Genomic DNA, 24,373 nt, shown 5'->3' with positions numbered 1-24,373 from the left:
TCATTGACCAATAGTAAATCAAGATGGCGTTGGAAGGTGTGGTGGGGGTGAGGGATGACATAAACGGGGCTTGACCAATAGTGGTGGGGAGTGAACGGGGGGCGGGACGTTGACATCATGTACGTTTTGGTCCAGTTGGATAGTACACTTTTCCAAAAAGGGCAAACCTAGGTGAATGTTGGAAACCTCGGCATTGACCAATAGTAAATCAAGATGGCGTTGGGAGGTGTGGTGTTGGGGAATAATGGCTGCCTAAGCATTGATGACGTCATTGGCTTTGACCAATAGTAGCGCTGTAAAAATCAAGATGGCGTCGGGAGGTGTGGTTGAATTGGTGGGGAGGAATGGCTGCCTAAGCATAAACGGGAAATTACCAGGTGACGTCATTGGCTTTAACCAATAGTGGCGCTTGACGGAGAGTGAACGGGGGGCGGGACGTTGACATTAGTTAGCAATTTTCAAGAATATGTTAATTTGACCTTGAAAAATATTGTAATTTGACACTTTAAATATACATGATAAAATTCAAGATACGTGACCGGATGTTAATATTTTTTTTTTTTTTTATTGAGTCAGCAATGTAATATGACACTTGAAATTTACATAATAAAAATACATGTTCAAACTTGTTTGAATGGACTTTGATCTTAAAATAATTTTACACATGTCAGCAATTTTCAAGAATATGTTAATTTGACCTTGAAAAATATGATATCATCATCTTATAACAAGTTCAAACTTGTTTGAAATAATTTTACATGTGTCAAAACACGTGACCGGATGTTAATATTTTTTTTTATTGAATTAGCAATGTAATATGACACTTGAAATTTACATAATAAAAATACATGTTCAAACTTGTTTGAATGGACTTTGATCTTAAAATAATTTTACACGTGTCAGCTATTTTCAATAATATGTTAATTTGACCTTGAAAAATATGATATCATCATCCTGCTACAAGTTCAAACTTGTTTGAACATGTTCAAACTTGTTTGAACATGTTTAAACTTGTTTGAATCGCATTAGATCTTAAAATAATTTTACACGTGTTTTGAGATTAGAATAAAGGTTTTATTTAATAAAAATCTTATAAATATTTTTTTTTTTATTTATTAATGATTAAAATTTACATTTTAAAAAAAATTTACAGAAAAAAATTATTATTATGAATCTGAAAAAACACACAAAGTATTGGTGACACTACAGTTCAATAAATTCATCAAATCCATTCCTATAACGACCTGCATTCATAGAGAAATTTTTCATTATTACAACAAATCCATTTGGTGAACTCCAACAATGTCGACATAAATCATGAAATTTTTGAAAATTCATATCAGAGCCAACATGATCATAGAATATGTGTTTTAGATTCATTTCGTCCGTTTTGAATAACACCAAGCAATTAACATTGTCCCTTATGTTATGCTTTGGAACACGTGCGTAGCTTTGACATAGATAGAAACAATCAATTTTTCGATGACGGCCCATACTAAAGTATTCTCTAATTCTCTGTTGTGAATGACAGCTCACATCATCAAAAATGAAAAGACTTTTTTCTCGAGCTTCATTCGGACTAAGAATTTCACTAGTATCACTAAATGGAAAATATCCAACCCCTTCCACTAATTTTAAAGTCTCTTCTAGTAATTGATATTTCGGTTGGTAAAGAGATTTACTATACACATAAATGTTTTCAAAGCGTAAACCGTTTTCATCATAAATTAAATTCAACATAACATTGGTTTTACCACAACCACTAGGGCCACATATTATTGTTCGTAGTGAATCTGAAAATAGAGGACCATGATATGTTTGTGTGTCTGTATTTTCTGGTATTAAATTTTCAACACTCAGAGCGGGTTGTTGTTTATGAAAACGCATTTTTAATGTAACTAAGACTAAAATTTCAATACAACGCATTTTATAAACATTTAAATATATGTGAACTTAATTGTTTAAATCATTTAGTAGTATGTCACATCAGAAGCAACAACACAAAGGAAGAGGTATTGTTAACACACTTATAAATAAATTACCGTTTGAGTTACACATACCAACTTATCAATATTGTGGACCTGGAACTAAGCTGGCAGAACGATTAGCGCGTGGTGATAAACCAAAAAACGCATTGGATCAGGCTTGTATGGTACATGATATAGCATATTCAAAAAGTAAAGACTTAAAGGAGCGTCATCTAGCAGATAAACAATTAGCTGAAGCCGCTTGGAAACGTGCCAAAGCATCTGATTCAACAATTGGTGAAAAAGCATCCGCTTTATTCGTTACAGGCGCCATGAAGACAAAAACTTCACTTGGTATGGGATTAAAAAAGAAAAAGACGAAAAAGACAAAGAAAACTATAAACTTTACAGCATCAGTGCGAAAGGCACGAAATGCATTGAAAAAATCACAACCAACGGACTTAAAAGCAGCTGTAAAAATAGCAAAAGCAGCCGTGCGAGGTCAACGTATTAAAGCACCCACACGTGTAATACCAGTTCCAAAGTCTGGTGGTGTACTTCCATTAATTCCAATATTCGCAGGACTCTCTGCTTTAGGTGCTTTGGCTGGTGGAGCGTCGGGTATTGCTAAAGCCGTTACAAATTATAAAAGTGCTCGTGATCAACTTAATGAGAGTCAAAGACACAACAAAACAATGGAAGCTATAGCAATGGGTAAAGGCTTGTATTTAAGACCGTACAACAAAGGCATGGGATTATATTTAGCAAAAAACTAATTGAAACGCTACCACGTAGAGCACTTTACGATACGGAGCTACGTGCGTATGCTAAACAATTTAAAATTCCGTATTTTCGTGGTGTTTTTATGCGTGACACCCTACCCAAAAGACCATATAAATATGAAACAGGAATTATCAACCATGATGTATCCAAAAATAGTGGTACACACTGGACGGCATATAAAAAGTACAATCGAAGTGTCATCTATTATGATAGTTTTGGAAATTTGAGACCGCCAGTGGAAGTAATTAAATATTTTAACGGATGTGACATTCAATATAATTTTGATAGACAACAACAGTTTAATACTCCGATTTGTGGACATCTATGTATACAATTTTTATTAAATAAATAAACCAGCAAGTCTTGTATTCACTTCATTCAAAATCAAGATGTCATACATGCTTACATTTACAGGGAATAGCTCTTTTTTAACAACAGACTATTCTCCACCAATTGAATTAGATAAAAATGAAAATTATGAAATGGGTCTAGTAGATTTACAAGGGTACAATTCCATACCTAATATACACAGCCACAATAACATGTTTTATTACGATGATAAAGTTATAGAAATACCACCAGGATCTTATGAAGTTGAAGATATTGAACGTTATTTAAAAGAAGCTGTAGGCGATGAGGTGACACTACAAATAAATGCTAATACAAATACATTAAAATGTGAAATAAAGTGTACCGTGATAATAAACTGTGAACCATCAGATTCTGTTTGTCGCATGTTGGGATTTAATAAACGAAAACTAGATGCAAATAAAAGACATGAAAGTGACAATACAGTTAATATTTTACCTGTAGAAACAATTTATGTTCAATGTAATATTACGAATGGATCGTATCATAACAATGAAATCAGTCACACATTGTTTCATTTTTCACCAAATCTACCACCAGGTTATAAAATTGTGATACATCCTATGAATGTTATTTATTTACCAATCAACTGTCAAACTATAAGCAACATTACGCTCACGTTAGTGGACCAAACTGGTAAATTAGTTAACTTTCGAGGTGAAAACATTACAATTGGATTACACTTGAAAAAGATATAATGGGTTTTGTATTTAATCATCCTACACGTTATGCTGGAGGCAGTGTTTCTACAAACCGTCTCATAAAACAACCTCAATCGAGCAACAATAGAATAAATAATCACAAACAGTTATCATACGAAAATAGAAAATTTCTTCAATCAATTGGTTTAAAACTAAAACGGCCAATTGTTGGGTAAAATTTAGTTGCTGGTTTAAAATAAAGAAATCAGTTATACGAATAAAATTCAATTGTATTAAGAAGAAGAAGAAGAATGGCAGAAATACTAGAAGTGACCAATGTACCTGAGTACGATAATGTTATTACAGGACTAGAGTATCACAACCACCAAGCTTATAATTCATCGAAATTTGAATCAAGCGATGAGAGTAGAATTTGCATTCAATCACAAGACTTGTACACATTACCAAGTGAAAGTGTTTTAAATATCGAAGGTCAAGTGACTGATGATGATGATACAAATGTAGCCAGCTTCATATCGAATGCTATATCATTTATGTTTCATGAAATTCGTTATGAAATTGGTGGTAAGGTAATTGATGTGATTAATAACGTAGGCATCGTTAGCACTATAAAAAACTATCTATCCCTAAACGAAAATCAAAGTAAAGCTTTAGAGAATGCTGGCTTTGGTGAAAATTTTAAAAAGAATGCTGCTGGTTACTTCAATGTTCGTATTCCGTTGAAAATGTATATGGGTTTTTTTGAAGATTATCCTAAAATTCTCGTAAACATGAAACAAGAAATCGTTATTGTTCGTGCAAATGATGATATTAATTGTTTTACCTCAACTGTCGCAACAAGCAAACCTAAAATTAAAATCAACAAATTAGAATGGTGTGTTCCATACGTTAAAGTGTCTGATAAAATGCGAGTCGAATTATACAACTTAGTCAATCAAAATGATGATTTGAGGTTATGGTTTCGATCAATGGAATGTCTACTTATACCAGAACTACCATTAACTGATAGACATGTGTGGAGTGTTAAAACTAGTGTAGAATGTCCTAACTACGCTGTTATCTGTTTCCAAACAAATCGTGACCGCAACATTTTAAAAGATTCCAGTCAGTTTGACCATTGTAACATAACAAATTTGAAAGTCTATTTAAATGGTGAAGCCTACCCATATGTGAATTTGAATCTAAATTACACAAATAATCAAACAGCGTTACTGTATGAAATGTATTGTAATTTTCAAAAATCGTACTATAGACGCTCTATAACAGAACCATTGCTAGATAAAGAAACGTTTATAAATAAATCACCTCTATTTGTCATTGACTGTTCTAAGCATCCAGAGTCACTTAAATCTACAACAGTGGACTTGCGCGTTGAGTTTGAAGCTAGTGTTAATTTCCCAGCTAAAACGCGTGCGTATTGTATAGTGTTCCATGATCGATTATTTAAATACAATCCACTCACGAATATTGTTAATAGAGTAGTTTAAAATGGCGTACATAGTGGACGTACAGGGTTTCAAAGTAAACAATGAATTCATCGTTAAAGAACTTAGTTTTGTGGATACAAATGGGAACCATTTTGGACATTATGTATTCAAACCACCATTTCCATTTAACACATTAAGTGATTCAGATAAGAAACAAACAATTTGGCTCTCAAATAATTACCATGGCTTATACTGGAATCAAGGAGCCACCGATTATTGCGAGTTATCAACCATTTTAACACATATTGCTAATCATAATGTAATATACTGCAAAGGTGAAGAAAAGAAAATTTGGATTAAAAAATTAATTCGAAATTCAACAAGGGCAGTCCACATTGAAAATTTGGATGGTGGAAAACCACTCCATAAGAATGACAGTGTATCAAAAGCTCTATGCATCTATCAACATAAACATTGTACTACAAATATTATTATGTATTTATTACATTATTTTTTTAATAGATCTTTATACGGAGGTGCTTGTTGTTGATAAATTAGTGTTAATGATTAAAAAAGTTTTAACAATAAATAATATTAAAAAATAAAATAATTGTCTTTATTCATATTTTGTATTTTGTTTTAATCTAAAATTGTAATTTTTTTTAAATAAAATTTTTTTTTTATCTTATCTGTAGTACAAGTTGATTTATTATTCCTTATAAAGAGCATATTATATAGGTTGATTGATGATACTTGTTAGGTTATTAAGCGCTGTTTATCAACTGTATAGGTCATTTAACTTGTGAGCTTTCATGTGATAACATGCTTCAGACAACGAAACAGCTAGCTAAGTTGAGCGATATTATACAGAAAAAGTATAACGCACTCAAAGCTGATGAACAAACAGCGACCATTTCATTAGAAAAAACATTTAAGCCCATCACTGATCCGTTGAATCAGCTAGTAGAAAAACAAGAGAACAAAAACGATTTTACTCGAATTAATATAAAACGCAAGATAGAAGATGATACCTTAGAAGATAATAAAGATGAACTATTAAATTATACGCCAATGAAGGCTCGAAAATTATTTGAAGATACTCCAGTAGTCACAAAACAAAATCTATCAGACACCTATGAGGATGATGCATTACACACTCCTGATGTTGTATTTAGGGAGATTATAAAATCACCAGAGAATAATCAGCATGCACTTCAGCATTTTACAAAGACTTATGGAGATAGGGCCGGTAAATACATTTATTTTATATTATCGAATAAAGATGATAAGCTTATCGATAATATTTACGGATTACGTTATGATAATGCTGCTGATAGATTATATGTAGGTAATTCAGTTGTTCACATTAAGCATAACGATATACAAGTCAACGAAAAATGGTACGACGGGACATCAGGTTTATATGAGCTTTTAGTAAAACAGATACCAAAACATTATTCAGAGCAAGACATGCGTAACTATTTAGAAATTGTAACATCAACAAACGCTTATAGACGGAATTATGACTCTCGGGGTCAAATTCAAGGAACTAGAGGTTTAAAGTATAAAAATATCATTAAGAAACATCTATACCCATCGGCTCCTGCTTCTGGTAGCGGTCTAACATTATCACGAGTAACTAATAATCCCATAGATTATGTGTACTGGAATACAATCGACGAACTTTGCGACAGATTACGGCTGTTATGCGCATCACGTGACGCGGGGAATTTCAGCCATCAAAATGAAATCAATAGTTTGATACAAGAGTTAAGGGAAGAAAATATAATATACTGAAAACCAGATTGGTTTCTAAACAGACCAGTATTAAACAGGTCAAACCAGTATTAAACAGATACAGACCAGTATTAAACAGGTTAAAACCAGTATTAAACAGGTCAAAACCAGTATTAAACAGGTCAAAACCAGTATTAAACAGGTCAAAACCAGTATTAAACCGGTCAAAACCAGTATTAAACAGGTCAAAACCAGTATTAAACAGGTCAAAACCAGTATTAAACAGGTCAAAACCAGTATTAAACAGGTCAAAACCAGTATCAAACAGGTCAAAACCAGTATTAAACAGGTCAAAACCAGTATTAAACAGGTCAAAACCAGTATTAAACAGGTCAAAACCAGTATTAAACAGGTCAAAACCAGTATTAAACAGGTCAAAACCAGTATTAAACAGGTCAAAACCAGTATCAAACAGGTCAAAACCAGTATTAAACAGATCAAAACCAGTATTAAACAGGTCAAAACCAGTATCAAACAGGTCAAAACCAGTATTAAACAGATCAAAACCAGTATTAAACAGGTCAAAACCAGTATCAAACAGGTCAAAACCAGTATTAAACAGGTCAAAACCAGTATTAAACAGGTCAAAACCAGTATTAAACAGGTCAAAACCAGTATTAAACCGAGCTGTTTCTTATTAGACCTGTTTAGATTTTTTTATATTTATTATATGTAATTATTAAAATTACATCATAACCTATTGAGAACTCAGTATGAACGGTATAGATAAATTTGGATGTTCTCTCCTCAAAAATTATCAAGATTCATATACATCACATAATGAATCAATACTTCGATGTAATGGTGGAAATAATTGCTTCGATGCAAAACAAAGACGAATTGTGAATGTCGGGAAACCTATAAATATGCAAGATGTTGTGAACTTGGAAAGTCTTGGGCAGTGTTTGTCATTAGATGATGAAGAATCATACTTTGACGCAAAAAATAAAAAAATAAGTAATGTAGCAAGTCCAGAATTTTCAACTGATGCTGTGGATTTATACACCCTTATCAATCATGTTAGTGATAAAATCAATAACACTACTGAAATATTTAACGAGAGTCTGAAAAAATTAAATGGTTATTTTCGAATATCAATACGTAATACACAACCAACAAAATTTTATTCAGATCCAACTGCTGATTTAGCATGGTATATATTGGAAAATAATACAAGAGTTTATGTATTTAGATTCCCAATCTCTGTGATGATACATCATTTAGATATTAAACCAACATACTGTGAGGTCTTCAAAAACGATAGTATTATAGATAAAAATAAACTTAATACATTAAAATCAAACGATTATTTAACGTTTGGTATTCCTAAAAGTTTCATGAATACAAACTCCGATTCCATGTTACTATATGTTGACATTGGTATAAAATATAAATTAATAGATGGATAAAAAACGAATTGTTGTGAATGAGCTACATAAACCAGCTCGACGTAATTATCCAAGAAGGCGTGTAATCATTAAGGGACTCAATGATTTATTTCAAGCTGATTTAGTAGAAATGATCCCGTATGCAAGACAAAATACCAACTTTAAATATATTTTGGTGGTCATCGATTGCTTCTCCAAATATAGCTGGGCTATGCCACTAAAGTCCAAGAGTGCGGTGGATGTCACTAATGCCATGGAACAGATTATAAAAGATCGTACACCGAAAAACCTTCAAACTGATAATGGTACGGAATTTTATAATGAAAAATTTAAGAGATTGATGAAAGAGTACAACATAAACCATTATTCTGTATATTCAACTAAAAAGGCGTGTATTGTGGAAAGATTTATACGCACACTGAAATCGATGATGTACAAACATTTCAGTTTGTATGGTAATTATAAATGGATAAAAGTATTACCGGAATTGATTAAACAGTACAATAATTCATACCATCGGACAATCAGGATGAAGCCATCACAAGTCAATACACGAAACGAAAAACGGATTTTAAAAGATTCATACAATCATATTAAGATGGTGGGTCCAAAACAAAAATTTACAGTTGGCGATCATGTAAGGATAAGTAAATTTAGAACGACGTTTGCTCGTGGTTTTCATCCATCATGGACACCAGAAATATTCACCATTCGCGAGGTGAAACTTACAAACCCAAGAACATATTTACTGAAGGACTACAACAACGAAGATATAAAGGGTGGTTTCTATGCCGAAGAATTACAAAAAGTTCACGATCCAAACATTTATTTAGTGGAAAAGGTCTTAGCTAAACATGGATCCAAAGTTAAAGTCCGGTGGTTAGGGTTCGACTCTTTACACGATTCATATATTGATAAAAAAAGTCTCCTTTTATAGTGGAACGTTTTTATGAACATACTTGTAACAATAAAAAATTTGTTATAGTGGACCGTTTTTGTGAACATATTTGTGTTTCATAAAAAAATAAATAAAAAATATCACATTGTAAAAATATTATTTTTATTGTAAAATTTTATCTATAACATATAAAAACAGAGTTGTATTATAATAATATTTAAAAAATATATATTTATAAATTATCGAAAATACATTATAATTATTATTCTGAAAAGTGTCCATTGTCATGTCATCATCATCATCTTTCTTCATAAGATAATTTTCAATTATTTCTTTCACTTGAACATAGTCGGATAACTCGTCTGATGTAAATACACTGTAGTAAGATTGTTCAAAAATGGATAGTCCTACAATTCCATCTGTTTGTCCAGAGTGGATATTTTTTAAAATCCAGTTCCAAATTTGTTTGTCTTCATCGTCTGACGATGGGGAAAATTTCACTTCTAAGTCCATTTGTTCTACCTTATCAATAAGGTAGTTTAAAGTTTCCGGTCGACCACATTTAATTGCCATATTAACTAATGTTTTAAAATACTTTGTTAACACATTGTTTAAAGTACTTAAACTACAATTTTCTTTAATCATATTAACAATACAGTTGTTATCACTAGTATGATTACCAAAGTCTTGCATTTTGTATGTTTAAACTAACACTAAATTGTTTTCTACAATAATTCTACCTAACTATCAGTTTTTTGACACCCCCACCACTACTCTATCAATTGTTCATGCGCACTACTCTATCAATTGTTTGTACACCTATCACAATACCGAACCACTTTGAGGATCATCACAACAGCAGGACACATTTCTGAAACAACAGCAAAAATTAGCTAAATATTAAAAACAAAAAATATAAAATACTTACACTCAACAAATAATGCTATAGTGGCCCCATGGTTTTGTTTCACATGAATTGTGAGTAATGTATCGTTTTTGGTCAAATGGTGATAAGCCCACTTTCTGCTGTTTGATGGTATGTAAGCGGTGTCGCTTGGATTGGATGCTTTGCTGAACATGGTAAAAGTTACGGTTCTCAAGCAAACACCGCTTATAGTCCTCAAAAGTAAGTTTTCGGATAGCTGACTTCTTGAGACCCTTGGATCGTTTAGTCTCTTTTTTATTTTGCACCCGAATAGCATACATTTTGCTACGTAATCCGACAAATTCTAGCATAACATCACCATTATTTTCATCGGACATTAAACCCTTGACTTTCTTATTACGTAGTGGCATACCATAGATGTTGTCGGGTGCATAGTCAGCCGTATCAAAACGATTAATATCCTGTTTCATGACCTCATAGACGTCAGTATTTTTCACGCTATAAATTAGACTATCGGTGTCTGTGTATAATAACCTGACATTTGTAGGGTTGTACCGTTGGTACATGTAGTTGTAGTGGAAGTCATACACAAACGTTTTCGATATGTCTAAAATTGTGAAGCCTATGTAGATGGGTTTGTTGAAACGTATCTGTGATTTTTTCATTTCAACAATACTGACGTCATTGTCGAGCACCATCATACTGTGAAAATTGGGATTGGCAATTAATTTCTTCACACCATGTTTTCCATCCCAATTTTTTCGTATGTACACAACCCGATGTTTCCTCACATTCTCCATGGTTTTACCGAAGATGGCATTAATCATGAGTTTGAATAATGCTTTTTCAAACTCATTTGAGGCGTTCTTGCGCATCTCGGTATTGAAATCAATATATGGTTTCAACCATGCAGATTGATCGAATTGTAACACACGGTGGTATTTTGTTACCTTAACACCGAGTTGTGTATACAGTTTTAAATTCCTGTAGTGCACGACATAGTTGGTCTTATTGTAAAGGGTTGACAGAAGATATTTTTGTTTTGATCCAGGTGGTTTCGTTGTCTCCGGACATGGCGGTAAATCGCTAAAGTTATCATGTAGATGTTGGGGTATTTCAAGGTCTACTTCTAAAATGTACCCGACTGGTGAATCATCTGCAACATCCTCGATGTTTGGTGTGTCAACCCACTTAAAATTTCCTGTTGGTAGGTATCCACACATTGCTGTACCATATAGGTTCACCACATCGTAATACATAAGGTAGACATCTTCTTGAGTTTTATCATACCCCTCTTCCATGTACTTATTGTTTGCCTTAGCATAGCGATTAGAACATTGACTTACACCGCCTCTGATTCCTTTCTCGATAAACAACAAGTCATCAATATCCGTGAACAATTCCAATTTGATATTGGTGTATTTCAACATGGCGCTCCACGTATAGCCAGGAAGTGTGTAATAGTGACTAGGATCAAGACTATAGCTATGAATACAAGTGTTACGGAAATTTTCAAAAATATCCGCAAGTAGTAACACATCAGTTTTCATATACAGGTCTGAATAATCACCTAGTGTATGTAAATTGAATGTGTTCCATACCTGTATCGCATGGTTATAATCCTCATCCGTTATGTGTTCATCTGTTAACACACTGTAGAACGCCTCCTTTGGTGGTAATTTTGTCTCTTGGAGACGTCCCCAGCTACTCATGTATTCATATGGAAATACACCTTTTCTCGTTAGCAATTGAAATTGTTCATCATTACTGACCTATAAAAAATTAAAAAACAAATTACAACCCTGTATTAAAAATTAATTATTTTTTATCATTTACCTCTTTATGTAAAATGGATTTTTTATCATTATCTAAATATGAGGCCAGATTTTCCAACTTGTCTGCGAGAAATCGGAAGGAATCAATGAATCTTAATTGAATGTCCGAGACGTGCTTTGTGAAACTGATGTACTTTTCTTTGTTGATGGGCAACACATCAACTTGACCGTCGATTTCCGTCAGCAGAGCTTCAATAATAAAATGCGAATCGTATCCACTTAAGTTGTGCATCACAACAGGTATCACCCTTGAATCTTGATAATGCAGATTACAAAATTGGTGTGCTGCTCCACGGTAGATACCTAAAATAGATTAATATAAAATTAGATGAAATTAAAAAATAATAAATAACCTGCATTACCTGTGCGATGTGAATGGTCGCGAACACGTATGGAATTGGATACGAAATCTTTATCACAAATGTGACACTTCTCTGCTGACATAAAATCCAGTTCTTGTTCGACGGTGAGCGGATACATTGGTTTAACGTGTTTTATTTTTTGCTCTAATGAGTACGCTACTTGTTCCAGTTCATGAACAAACCACTTGACACAATCAGCACCACGGTATGCCTTATAAAACGATTGGTTGGGATCATGGGTACAATGAACATAGTAACCTACACTGTAGGGAACATGTTTTTGAATATTTTTTGTATAAGACCCATGATCCATTTCCATGTCTTCATGATGTTGTGGTACCAATAGTGCCTCAAAGTCAGCGTACACCATATACTCAACACGTTCCTTGCTGTTGAAATCTTTGAACTCAACGAACCGCTCGTCATCAGTTTCAGGCATTCGTACCCGCACCGCTTCTTTTTCACCACAATTTACTGAATGCTGTTGGAGTTTGACTTCTGTAGCAAAATAGTTGAGACATCGATCACATAAATAAATTTTACCTACGTGTTTTGTTACACCCGATCGACTCAACTTTGCTAAATTTTTTATCCAGCAAAAGTGGTGACTGTTCCCATTCTCCACAGCCAATAGATGAATTTTCTTCCCCGCAGTGTTCGAACTAACGTGTACAGGGAAAATTTCCAAACCATGTATAAACGTATCTTTGTAGCCGTACACGTTAATCGATAAATGCGGGTTCATCTTTTCAAATTTATTAATTTGATCCAGAGACATGGGAAACTTTAATCCATCATATTTTAAATGATATTTATAGTGCTGGTACTTAGTTAAACGTTGAGGATCCTTTTCAACCGGGTAAAGTGCTGACATTATCGACCATAAAAAGCAATGTTGGTCATCATTCTGGACATTGATCACAGCTTTTCTACATTTAATTGCAGATGGTAGTTCGCAAAATGTTCCAGCTGTGATCGGAGAGTACTTATTCATGTGGACTCGAATATTTATGATCATGTCAAGAGCCCAACCACTATCGCGTTCCTGGAATTCTTCCAATTTTTTCAGCAAATAGTTTTTGACATGATCAATGTACCACTCCTGCATGTCCGTTGTCAGATACATTTCCTTAGCCGACGTTATAAAAGTTTTCAAATCCTCCTCTTTGGTGCTGGGCTTAATGAAATTGCCCGTGAACACAATATACACCTGAAATAAAATCTCATTAGACTATTTAAATTATAAATCTTAAATTTTACTTACCTTGAGGGGATGATTCACTAGCTCACGCCGGACGTGTCTTCTAAACATTGGAAATGCCCGGTTGAAAAATATATTTGGATCTTTATAATCCAAATTTGTAATCATACCAGTCTTCACCCTACCCTGATGGTGGGTTTCAATTGTCTCCCAGATTAGATGTCGATTTTGTTTTTTTGTAACACCACCACCTTGCTTAACTAAATCTAATCGCAGTCGGTGAAGTTGCCGCTGGTATGATTTACAAAGTCCAATATTAGCTTCAAGACGCAGAGGATTTTCTTTCTTTAACATCAACATCTTTTTGAATAAGCGGATGTTCTGCTTATTAAGTATCATCCATCGCTCAGCTTCCTCCACCGTCTTGATGAGCCTCAACGCTCTCTCCACTTTCTTCATCATATCAGTGCTACCACCTTGAGGTACCGCGTTTAGCGTCTGCATAACATTTTGTTCGTAGGTGTCCATCTTTCAAAAAAATTATATTTAAGTTTCACAATAATATTTAAAAAATTTTACACTTACCGTTATATTTTCAAATACTAAGCAAAATATACGTTACCGAACGTTCAACACTAAAGTTAACTTACAACTGAGCAATATTTGTTTTTTGTATAAAATATATAGACTAAGTTTAGAATAATAAATATACCAAAAACAAAAAAATAATAATAATAATAATAATAATAATAATAATAAGAAAAAACTAACTGAAGCAAAGGTGAATTTCAAAGAGATACTTCAACAGCTACGTACATCACTTTTTATAGCATTATCCCCACCACTAAAAAAGTTGTAATTTGATATTTTTATAATCGTAATTCAAACTAATTATTTTTTCTTGGAATTCAGACAAGTTTAAACATGTTCAAACAAGTTTGAACATGTTCAAACAAGTTTAAACTTGTAACAGGATGATGATATCATATTTTTCAAGGTCAAATTAACATATTATTGAAAATAGCTGACACGTGTAAAATTATTTTAAGATCAAAGTCCATTCAAACAAGTTTGAACATGTTTTTTATTATGTAAATTTCAAGTGTCATATTACATTGCTAATTCAATAAAAAAAAAATATTAACATCCGGTCACGTGTTTTGACACATGTAAAATTATTTCAAACAAGTTTGAACTTGTAGCAGGATGATGATATCATATTTTTCAAGGTCAAATTAACATATTATTGAAAATAGCTGACACGTGTAAAATTATTTTAAGATCAAAGTCCATTCAAACAAGTTTGAACATGTATTTTTATTATGTAAATTTCAAGTGTCATATTACATTGCTAATTCAATAAAAAAAAAATATTAACATCCGGTCACGTGTTTTGACACATGTAAAATTATTTCAAACAAGTTTGAACTTGTTATAAGATGATGATATCATATTTTTCAAGGTCAAATTAACATATTCTTGAAAATTGCTGACATGTGTAAAATTATTTTAAGATCAAAGTCCATTCAAACAAGTTTGAACATGTATTTTTATTATGTAAATTTCAAGTGTCATATTACATTGCTGACTCAATAAAAAAAAAAAAAAATATTAACATCCGGTCACGTATCTTGAATTTTATCATGTATATTTAAAGTGTCAAATTACAATATTTTTCAAGGTCAAATTAACATATTCTTGAAAATTGCTAACTAATGTCAACGTCCCGCCCCCCGTTCACTCTCCGTCAAGCGCCACTATTGGTTAAAGCCAATGACGTCACCTGGTAATTTCCCGTTTATGCTTAGGCAGCCATTCCTCCCCACCAATTCAACCACACCTCCCGACGCCATCTTGATTTTTACAGCGCTACTATTGGTCAAAGCCAATGACGTCATCAATGCTTAGGCAGCCATTATTCCCCAACACCACACCTCCCAACGCCATCTTGATTTACTATTGGTCAATGCCGAGGTTTCCAACATTCACCTAGGTTTGCCCTTTTTGGAAAAGTGTACTATCCAACTGGACCAAAACGTACATGATGTCAACGTCCCGCCCCCCGTTCACTCCCCACCACTATTGGTCAAGCCCCGTTTATGTCATCCCTCACCCCCACCACACCTTCCAACGCCATCTTGATTTACTATTGGTCAATGACGTCATCTATCCCCTCCAACTTCGCATTCAACCGAGGTTTGCCCTTTTTTGAAAAGTGTACCATCCGGGGTTACTTGAGGTCAAACTGCGCCAGAACATACATGACTCTTCTACTGAAGTTCGAAAGCAATGGGGCCAGATATGGCTGTTGAAATGCTTTTACATAATGAAGATTTTGTAGCTGAACGAGTAAGAGTTGACACTTTAATTGGAGATGATGACTCAAGCACCATTGCTAGATTACGAAGAGAATCTGATCATAAAATTTTGAAATGGGCAGATGTAAATCATGCTACATCAGGCTTAAGTAAGCACTAATATGCTTTAAAGACTTTTACTACACCTGTTATTCAATATCTGAAATATTGTTTTCGATGTTCATTAAAAAGTAATCAAGGTAACGTTGAAACTAGTAGGCAAGCTTTACTCAATATCATACCACATGCATTTGATGATCACACAAACTGTAAAGAATGGTGTGGGTTTCATAAAAATCCTGAAAAGTATGAACACAAGTTACTTCCTGGTGGTAAAGGGTTAACTGGTGATAATTTAAAGTACTCTTTAGAAAAAATCTTTAGAAATTTTGCAAATAATGCAGAGCAGTTAGCACCTTGTGGTTCAAGTCAAGCAAACGAGTCTATGAATATGAAGATTGCTAGCAAAGCTCCAAAGGCTCGTCACTATGGTGGATCAGAATCTAATGATTTTAGAGTTGCTACAGCTGTATGCGAGAAAAATATGGAATTTTCTTTTATCAAAAATGTAAACCAAGAAATGGGTTACTCACCACCGACGAAACACTCTTGAAATTTTTAGAACAAAAAGATAATTTGAAAAGACTCCGGGCAGCAGAAACTAATACTGTGGCAGCAAAAAAAAAAACGTCGAGAACTTTTTACATCTCGAACGAAATCGAATACTAATGCACAAAACCGTGAAGGCATCTGTTATCAGTCGCAGAGTGGATTAGATATTGGGACAGAATTTGTTGATCAGCCAGTTCCAAAAAGTTCTATAGCTAAAGATGAGACTGTAGCAGCTGTCTTCTTCGACCTCGAAACTACAGGTTTTGGGCAATCCTGTGAAATAGTTCAAATTGCTGCCAAGTATAACGATACTGAGTATAATGTATATATTCTTCCAACAAAAGGAATTCCTCCCAGTGCATCGGCAGTTACTGGCCTTACTACAAAAGGTGGCAAATTATTTTTATTAGGAATTGAAGTTGAAACTGAATCTGCTAAGTTGGCTGCAGATGGACTTTTATCTTTTTTGAAGTCAACAAAACAAAGAGTTATTTTGATAGCACACAACTGTATAAGATTTGATGCTCCGATTATTCTTAGACTAATGAAACAGGTTGAATTATTAACAGAGTTTAAAAATACAGTTAGTGGATTTTGTGATACGTTACCATTATTTAAATCAAAATTACCGGAACGAAAATCCGAAAAATTAAGTCTTAAACAATCTGCATTAGCAGAAAAATATTTACAAACAGATGATCTAAAAGGTGCTCATAATGCAATCAACGACGTATCGGTTCTTCAAAAATTAGTTTATCACGCTAAAATTAATATCACTCATGATGAGCTTAAATTAAATACAGTGACAATAAAAATTATTGTCTGAGCTACGTATACTTGCGAAATCCAATAATAAAAATAACTCTGACGATAATCAAAATAATAAGAAAAGTAGAAGTGGTATATCTGCCAATATGGTACAAAAATTTGCTGACGCTGGGATCAATTTAAAAACAATTACAGACACCTATACATCGAACGGAAAAAAAGGAATAAAGATTCTACTTGGACAAGATATTGGAGGCAAACCGCGCATCACAAAATCTAAAGCAATTATACAATCTCTTGAAGAAATTCAAAATAAATAAAATAATTTTTTAACTACCATTGTTGTTTTGCATTGCGTTACTTAAGGTAAAAAACCCAGTCATTGACACTTGCAATTTTATTTTAATTAAAAAAATAAATTTATCAGAGTCGATTTGTTTTATTTACTTAAAATAAAATTGCAAGTGTCAATAACTGGGTGTTTTACATTAATAATTAAACAATAATTATTGCATAATGTAAATTTTAAAAACCGTCATGCCTGTCCTTTTTTATTTAATTTATATCATTGACAATTCGTCAATTTATAAAAAAATTATTTTTAATTATGGAAATATCAACATAAATGTCACCAAGTTTTGACATGTGTCACGTTATTTTTATTTTTAAATCTCAAAGTGTGGTTATGTTTACATCCGAGTTTAATCTTTCTTACACCAGCTTCTTGTGGCGCTCATAATAAAAGTGAAACGTTGCCAAGTCTTAAGTCATTGCGACAAAAAATTAATAAATTAATTTCAGTTTAATTTTTCTCTTCAGGATGGACGGTTGCATAGTGTTTTTATAATTTTATTGACTTACTACAAGTATTATCTTCTTTATAGTTTTTTTTCATATGAAAAGTTCTTTAACATATTTATATTTGATGTTTTAGCGTCAAGACTACCCATTTCTCCATAAGAGCAATGTATTTTATGTCAATTTTTAATAATTATTTTCTTAAAAATTTGCCCGGTTACCTATGCTGAAATTTTAACAGCAAATTCTTTGAGTATAAATCTATTATTAAAAAAATTTTGGGGGCTTAAATCGAAAATTGTTGTCATGCTCATACATCCTTAATCATGATCATTAAACAAGTATTTTTGTACCAATCGTTTATTAAAATTAAAACTTCTGTTTTGTATTACATCAATGTTTAATATCCATGTCATAACCAACTTTGAGTACTCTCATTTTTCATTCATTATCGCATAACTATATTCTAACGATATCTATTAATTATTTAAATATAATTTAGAAATTATTAACACTTTTTTTACAGATTGATATTTTAAAAATTGTTACGGCCGGATCCATCGATTGCGACAACGATGTTCAATCAATCGTGAAGAAATTAATAAAAAAAGATATCCAATTATTATACAGTGGTTGTGGTAAAAAACTAAAAGGCATTGGAAAAAAAAGTTTTAAATAAACTGAGAAATTTAAGCTCAATTAAATTTTTAATTGTATATAGTAATAATCATAATTTAATGACTGGTTATATTCAGAATTTCTGAAGGCTAAGTATCACGATCGTAAGGATAAAATATCAATACTATCCCTAGTAAGTCGCTTTTTGTCGGGAGCAAAAGATCCCATACAGGAATTCCCCAGAGGTGACAAAGGGGCCGAGCCTGGACCAGTATTGGGAAGCCTAGCTTTGGCGTCCCTGTATAGGGCCATGCGAGGGCCAGGTTGCTTAACCCAGCCTTGGCCATGCCTATAATAATCCAAGCTTGGGCCAAGGCTGTCTGACCTAGCCTTGGCCATGCCATTGATTACCCTCGATTGGGCCAGGGCTGGATAAGCCAGCCTTGGCCATGCCATTAATTACCCGTGATTGTGCCAGGGCTGGATAACCCAGCCGTGGCCGTATAATGGTCACCCAAGCATGGACCAAAGCTGAATAACCCAGCCTTGGCCATGCCATTGATTACCCATGATTGGGCCTGGGCTGGGTAACCCAGCCGTGGCCGTACAATGGTAACCCAAGCATGGACCAAAGCTGAATAACCCAGCCTTGGCCATGCCATTGATTACCCTCGATTGGGCCGGGGATGGATAAACCAGCCTTGGCCATGCCATTGATTACCCGTGATTGAGCCAGGGCTGGATAAACCACACGGAAAAAAAATACAAAAATTGTATACAATTTTTCTATTTTAATTATTTATTATTTTTTGTATTGTATTTGTATCACCTCTATTGACATCACAGGTGATACAATTTTTGTATCACCTGATGAGATTTTTAAATCACTTTTTTTTTCGTGTAGCCGTTGCTGTTCGGTGGCGGTGATTCGAGTATCTTCGTAAGCGCTCGGCCGGCATATTTGTTTACATCATGCTGGTCGATCCGATAGCTCCAGTCATTCAATCAGTGAATTTATTATAAACAGCTTCCAAGTCTGATTTTTTATAATAATGATGAGCAACTTCCAGGTGATGCTGTGCATAGTTGTTAACCCCAAACTAGTGAAGTGATGAAAAAAACATTAAGTGAAAAACTTCGCTGTTGGACGTTTGATAACCTTAATACCTTAACATTAAACGTAGTAAACGAATTATTAACAATATTACGAGAAGAAGAGCATGAGGATTTGCCGAAAACTGCAAGGCAATTATTGAAAACAAAACACTGTCGACCAATGAAGTCAGTTTTAAGCAAGCGTGAAACCAGAGGGAGTTATATTTATATTGGGATAAAAAATGTCCTAAACAAAATAATATTTCCTAACGTATACACTGAAAAAACCCTAGTAGTTCAACTTCACATTGATGGGATTTCGATTTATAATAATACTTTAATTCAAGTATGGCCAATTATTTTAAAAGTTCACCACCAAAATTATGAAAGTAAACCTGTAACTGTTGCATTGTATTGTGGTGACTCCAAGCCTTATTCTTCCAAAAATTATCTTAAGGATCTTGTAAAAGAAGCAAATAAATACATCGCCAACGGAATAGTTTTGAATGAAGTTAAATACACATCCAAAATATTTTGTATTGTTGCTGACTCTCCGGTGAGAGCTTTTATTAAAGCTATAAAAAATCCGGGTGGCTTTTTTGCATGCGAAAGGTGTAATGTCGAAGGTATAACGAAAAATCATAAACGAGTTTATCCTAATTCCAACTGCAATTTACGAACGAAAGAGTCATTTATAGAAAAGCATCAACCTGGACATCATTTAGAAAATTTCGAGACCAAATTGTCTAAATTAAAAAAGTTTGATCCTGTACATGACGTCGTCCTCGATTCAATGCATTTACTCTACCTCGGAGTAATGAAGAATTTACTTGAAAAATTATTGATAATGAAAAAACACAGTGCTCGGCTGAAAAAACCGAAGGTCAATATTTTGAGGAAAGCAATGCAATTTATAGCGTCAGATATTCTAGTTGAGTTTGAGAGGAAATTGTTTGATATTGACCAAGTGTCTAAATGGAAAGCAACTCAATTTCGATTTATTTTACTTTACGCTGGACCAATTATCTTCATAGATGTTTTCTCGGAAAACAAATATCGTCATTTTCTACTATTATACGTTGCTTGCAGAATTTTAAATGATGAGTTGAGTGCAGTTAAATATGTTGAATACGCTCAAGATCAACTAAGACTATTTTTTAATTTATTGCCATCTGAGTACGGTGAAGATGCGCAAGTTTTGAATATACACAACTTGATACACATATCAGATGATGTTCGTCATTTTCAAGTCCCTTTAAGTGAAATATCGGCATTCTGGGGTGAGAATTACATAGGTTTATTTAAATATTTAAAAAATCACCTTATAAACCACTGACCCAAATTGCAAATCGTTTGGAAGAGTTAGAATCGGCTGATCAAGTAAAAATAATTTTAAAAAATACATTATGTGAGTGCATTCATGGACATTCCATCGAAACAATTAATTATAATGATAAAGAATATGTAACAGTTGAAAAGATTAAATTACGTGGTATCACTCTTGTTTGTAAACATCCGAACAATATAATTGAATTGAAAAATGATAAAATATTTATAATTAATAATATATTAAATGTGCAAAAAGAATACGTTACTCAAGAAAATATCGAAAATTTATATATATATATACGGTATAGTGGAAAATGAAAGAAAAGAAGTGTTGATTATCCTACATCATTAATTGATGTAGGTTTAACAGAAATTATTTCTAGGAAAAAACAAAAAATATTGTTAAAACTTAATTATATGAAACATAAATGTATATTATTAAACTCTTTCGCTATGTTTCATAGAGATTCTCTCTATGTTTGCAATAACTTTATTACATGTTTAAGTTTATTAAAAAAGTAAACAATGAGATGATTTTCACGTATTAACCTACTACTAATAGTACTAATATTATTTATAATAATTACTAATAAAAACTATTTATAATAATAATAATAATAATGAATATTAATAATATATGTTATTAATAATAATAATAATAATAATAATAATAATAATACATATAAATAATTATTATAATAATAATTGCTCTTTATTAAATTAAAGAGCTTTTTTATGAATAAAAATTAAAATAAACTAAATATGATATTTATAATAAATGCTATCGAAAATATTTGAACTAATTATCGCTATTTATAATAAATACTACCGAAAATATTCAAACTTATTAATATTTATAATAAATGCTAACTTGATAAATGATAATACCTATAAATGATACGGAAAAAAAATATTAAAGACAACAGATACAGCACACAGTGGTTTCCCGAAAAGTCTCCTATGTCGGTACTAATACTGCCTGATATTACTTAACTTTGGTGATCGGACGAGAACCTTCAACTTCAACTTCAAAATAAACTTTATTAAAATATAACAAATACATTCTATGTACAAGGCTGATTTACAACGATATAACATATTTTACATTTCATTTTATTACATTCATTAAAGGTTATTAGCCTTAAACATACGGCTTTCATCCTTAATTATAATAATACTTTGTATGCTTGCTATAGCGCAATGCGTACTTAAACCAGTTTAGGTGGAATTTTTATGTTTGTTTTAAATTTTATGAAGTTTTTGATAATTTGTAGGAAACTAGCCAAAAACCTACTTTACTTTATAGGCAACTGTTTTTGCATGTCTGCCGTTGCCTTGATGGTATTGTTATGTTTGATTGATAAATTTTTATTCACTGTGTTTCACTTCAATATATTTGATACACAAAAATACAGCACACACTTCCATATATTAAATCACTATTCACAGTAGTATTAGGTGATTTAAAATAAAATAAAAATAAAATGTAACAAAAATTACGGATTGGCCGGGCTCCGTACATGGTATTTTTGAGTGGTGATCCGATGCTCATATCACTGAGCTACGGAGACTCATGACTAAGTATTCATTAATTAAGTTCATCATGTAGTTCGAGCATTAGCCTTCCATTTATGGTATATTGACTTGTGCTTGTCGTTGGTGTATGAGTTTCATGATAACATGTATTTGGTTAATTCGCTGTTCATAATTGTTTTTGTATAAAATGTGTTTGACTGTTGCATTACATAATTTTTAATGAATGTTATATTCGTTCGTCTGTGTAGGTCGTCTTTTTTTGCATATCTATCACGATTGAGTACAAGCCTCAGACACTTATTTTGTATACGTTGTAGTTTGTTCAATGAAGTGTCTGAAACTCCGCTACACACAGGGGCTGCGTAGGTCAGAATAGGTCTTATAACTGCAGTGTACAACAATTTTTTATTATTTGTGCTTAGGGCGCTGTATTTGTTCAAAAGTGGATACAGCAGCCGTATACACCCATGTCCCTTTTTAACAAGTTGGTTTATGTGCGGTGCGAAAGATAAGGTTTTATCCAGATACACCCCTAGATATTTTATCGGGTTTTTGGTCGGTTGAATTTTTTCGCTTTCTATTTTAAGCGAGTCGTGAATTTTTATATTTGTAAATTTTTTACTAAATATTTTAAATTCAGTTTTGGATCGGTTGATTTTAATTTTCCATTCTCTGGCATATTTTAGTATCATATCCAGGTGTATCTGGATTTGCAGTATCATCCGCGTATACAGCTGTCTTTGTTTTTGCAAAAAGCGGGATATCATTGATAAGGTAATTAAATAGGGCTGGCCCAAAAACCGACCCTTGTGGTACCCACCCCAGCTTTTGGCTCTCTAAGAACCGAGACACTATTGTTAACTTTAACATAAAAGTTCCTGTTTTTCAGGTAGCTGTCCAGTGTTGCGATCAGGTACCGTGGGAAGTCGTATTTAATCAGTTTATATAATAAACCGTCGATGTAGACGGTATCAAAGGCCTTTTCGATGTCCAGAAGGGCCACAGCAGTTACATTGTTTTTGTTGAAATTAGTAACAATATCGTTAGCGATTCTTGCTACCTGCATGCTTGTGCTGTGCCCACTTCTGAACCCGAATTGTTCACTTTTAATGATGTTTTTATTTTGATTAAATTTGGTTATTCTTCCCAAGATAACCTTCTCGGCAATCTTGGACAGCGAGCTCAGTAAACTCATAGGTCTGTAGTTCAGCGGGTCCTGGCTGTCTTTATTTGGTTTAGGTATGGGGACCACTATAGCAGTTTTCCATGCTTTGGGGAAATGTCCTGTTCTTAGCATAGCGATAAAGATATAATTAAGTTGGACAATAGCTTTAGTTGATAAGTTTTTAATTAGCTTATTGTCCACCTCATCTTTGCCAGGAGCTTTGTTGTTAGGGAGGGTTCGGATTATTTCCCTAATCTCTTGGGGGGAAGAGAGTTTTATTTTAGCTGATTTTTCTCGGGTTTGCATGTTTGAAAAGTAATTTTCTAAAGTATCTTTTATTTCGATTTCAAGAGGAGATATAAGTTCGTTGGTTTGTATCTCCTCTAGCGTTTCGCTTATAATGTTGGCTTTTCCTCTGTCAGTCAGGTAGGTTTTGTTGTTTTTGATCAGAGTAGGAATGGTTTGTGGCACTTTTTTGAAGATTTTGGCTATCCTCCACATGGTTTTGTCCCCAGGGCGA

The 24,373-nt window shown here is 33.1% G+C and overlaps 3 protein-coding genes across 3 annotated transcripts; 2 read left to right on the top strand and 1 right to left on the bottom strand.

Annotated features, from left to right (window-relative positions):
- Positions 1-4,071: 4,071 nt before the first annotated feature.
- LOC123302925 lies at positions 4,072-5,268 on the top strand. The gene has a single exon (XM_044886020.1). It carries the CDS (start codon positions 4,072-4,074, stop codon positions 5,266-5,268), a length of 1,197 nt encoding a protein of 398 aa, XP_044741955.1.
- Positions 5,269-8,315: 3,047 nt separating this feature from the next.
- On the bottom strand, positions 8,316-13,119 carry LOC123302924. The gene is made up of 4 exons (XM_044886019.1): positions 12,375-13,119; positions 12,014-12,315; positions 11,204-11,949; positions 8,316-8,331 (listed from the first exon to the last, which is right to left on the bottom strand). Exons 1-4 carry the CDS (start codon positions 13,117-13,119, stop codon positions 8,316-8,318), a joined length of 1,809 nt encoding a protein of 602 aa, XP_044741954.1.
- Positions 13,120-15,864: 2,745 nt separating this feature from the next.
- Positions 15,865-17,370, top strand: LOC123302923. The gene is made up of 3 exons (XM_044886017.1): positions 15,865-16,042; positions 16,133-16,461; positions 16,735-17,370. The coding sequence occupies exons 1-3, from the start codon at positions 15,865-15,867 to the stop codon at positions 17,368-17,370; spliced, it is 1,143 nt and encodes a 380-aa protein (XP_044741952.1).
- Positions 17,371-24,373: the final 7,003 nt, after the last annotated feature.

This window comes from Chrysoperla carnea, chromosome X (assembly GCF_905475395.1).
Source record: "Chrysoperla carnea chromosome X, inChrCarn1.1, whole genome shotgun sequence".
Classification (NCBI taxonomy): domain Eukaryota; kingdom Metazoa; phylum Arthropoda; class Insecta; order Neuroptera; family Chrysopidae; genus Chrysoperla; species Chrysoperla carnea.
The sequence above is the reverse complement of the archived record's forward strand: the minus strand, read 5'-3'. Positions and strand labels throughout refer to the sequence as shown.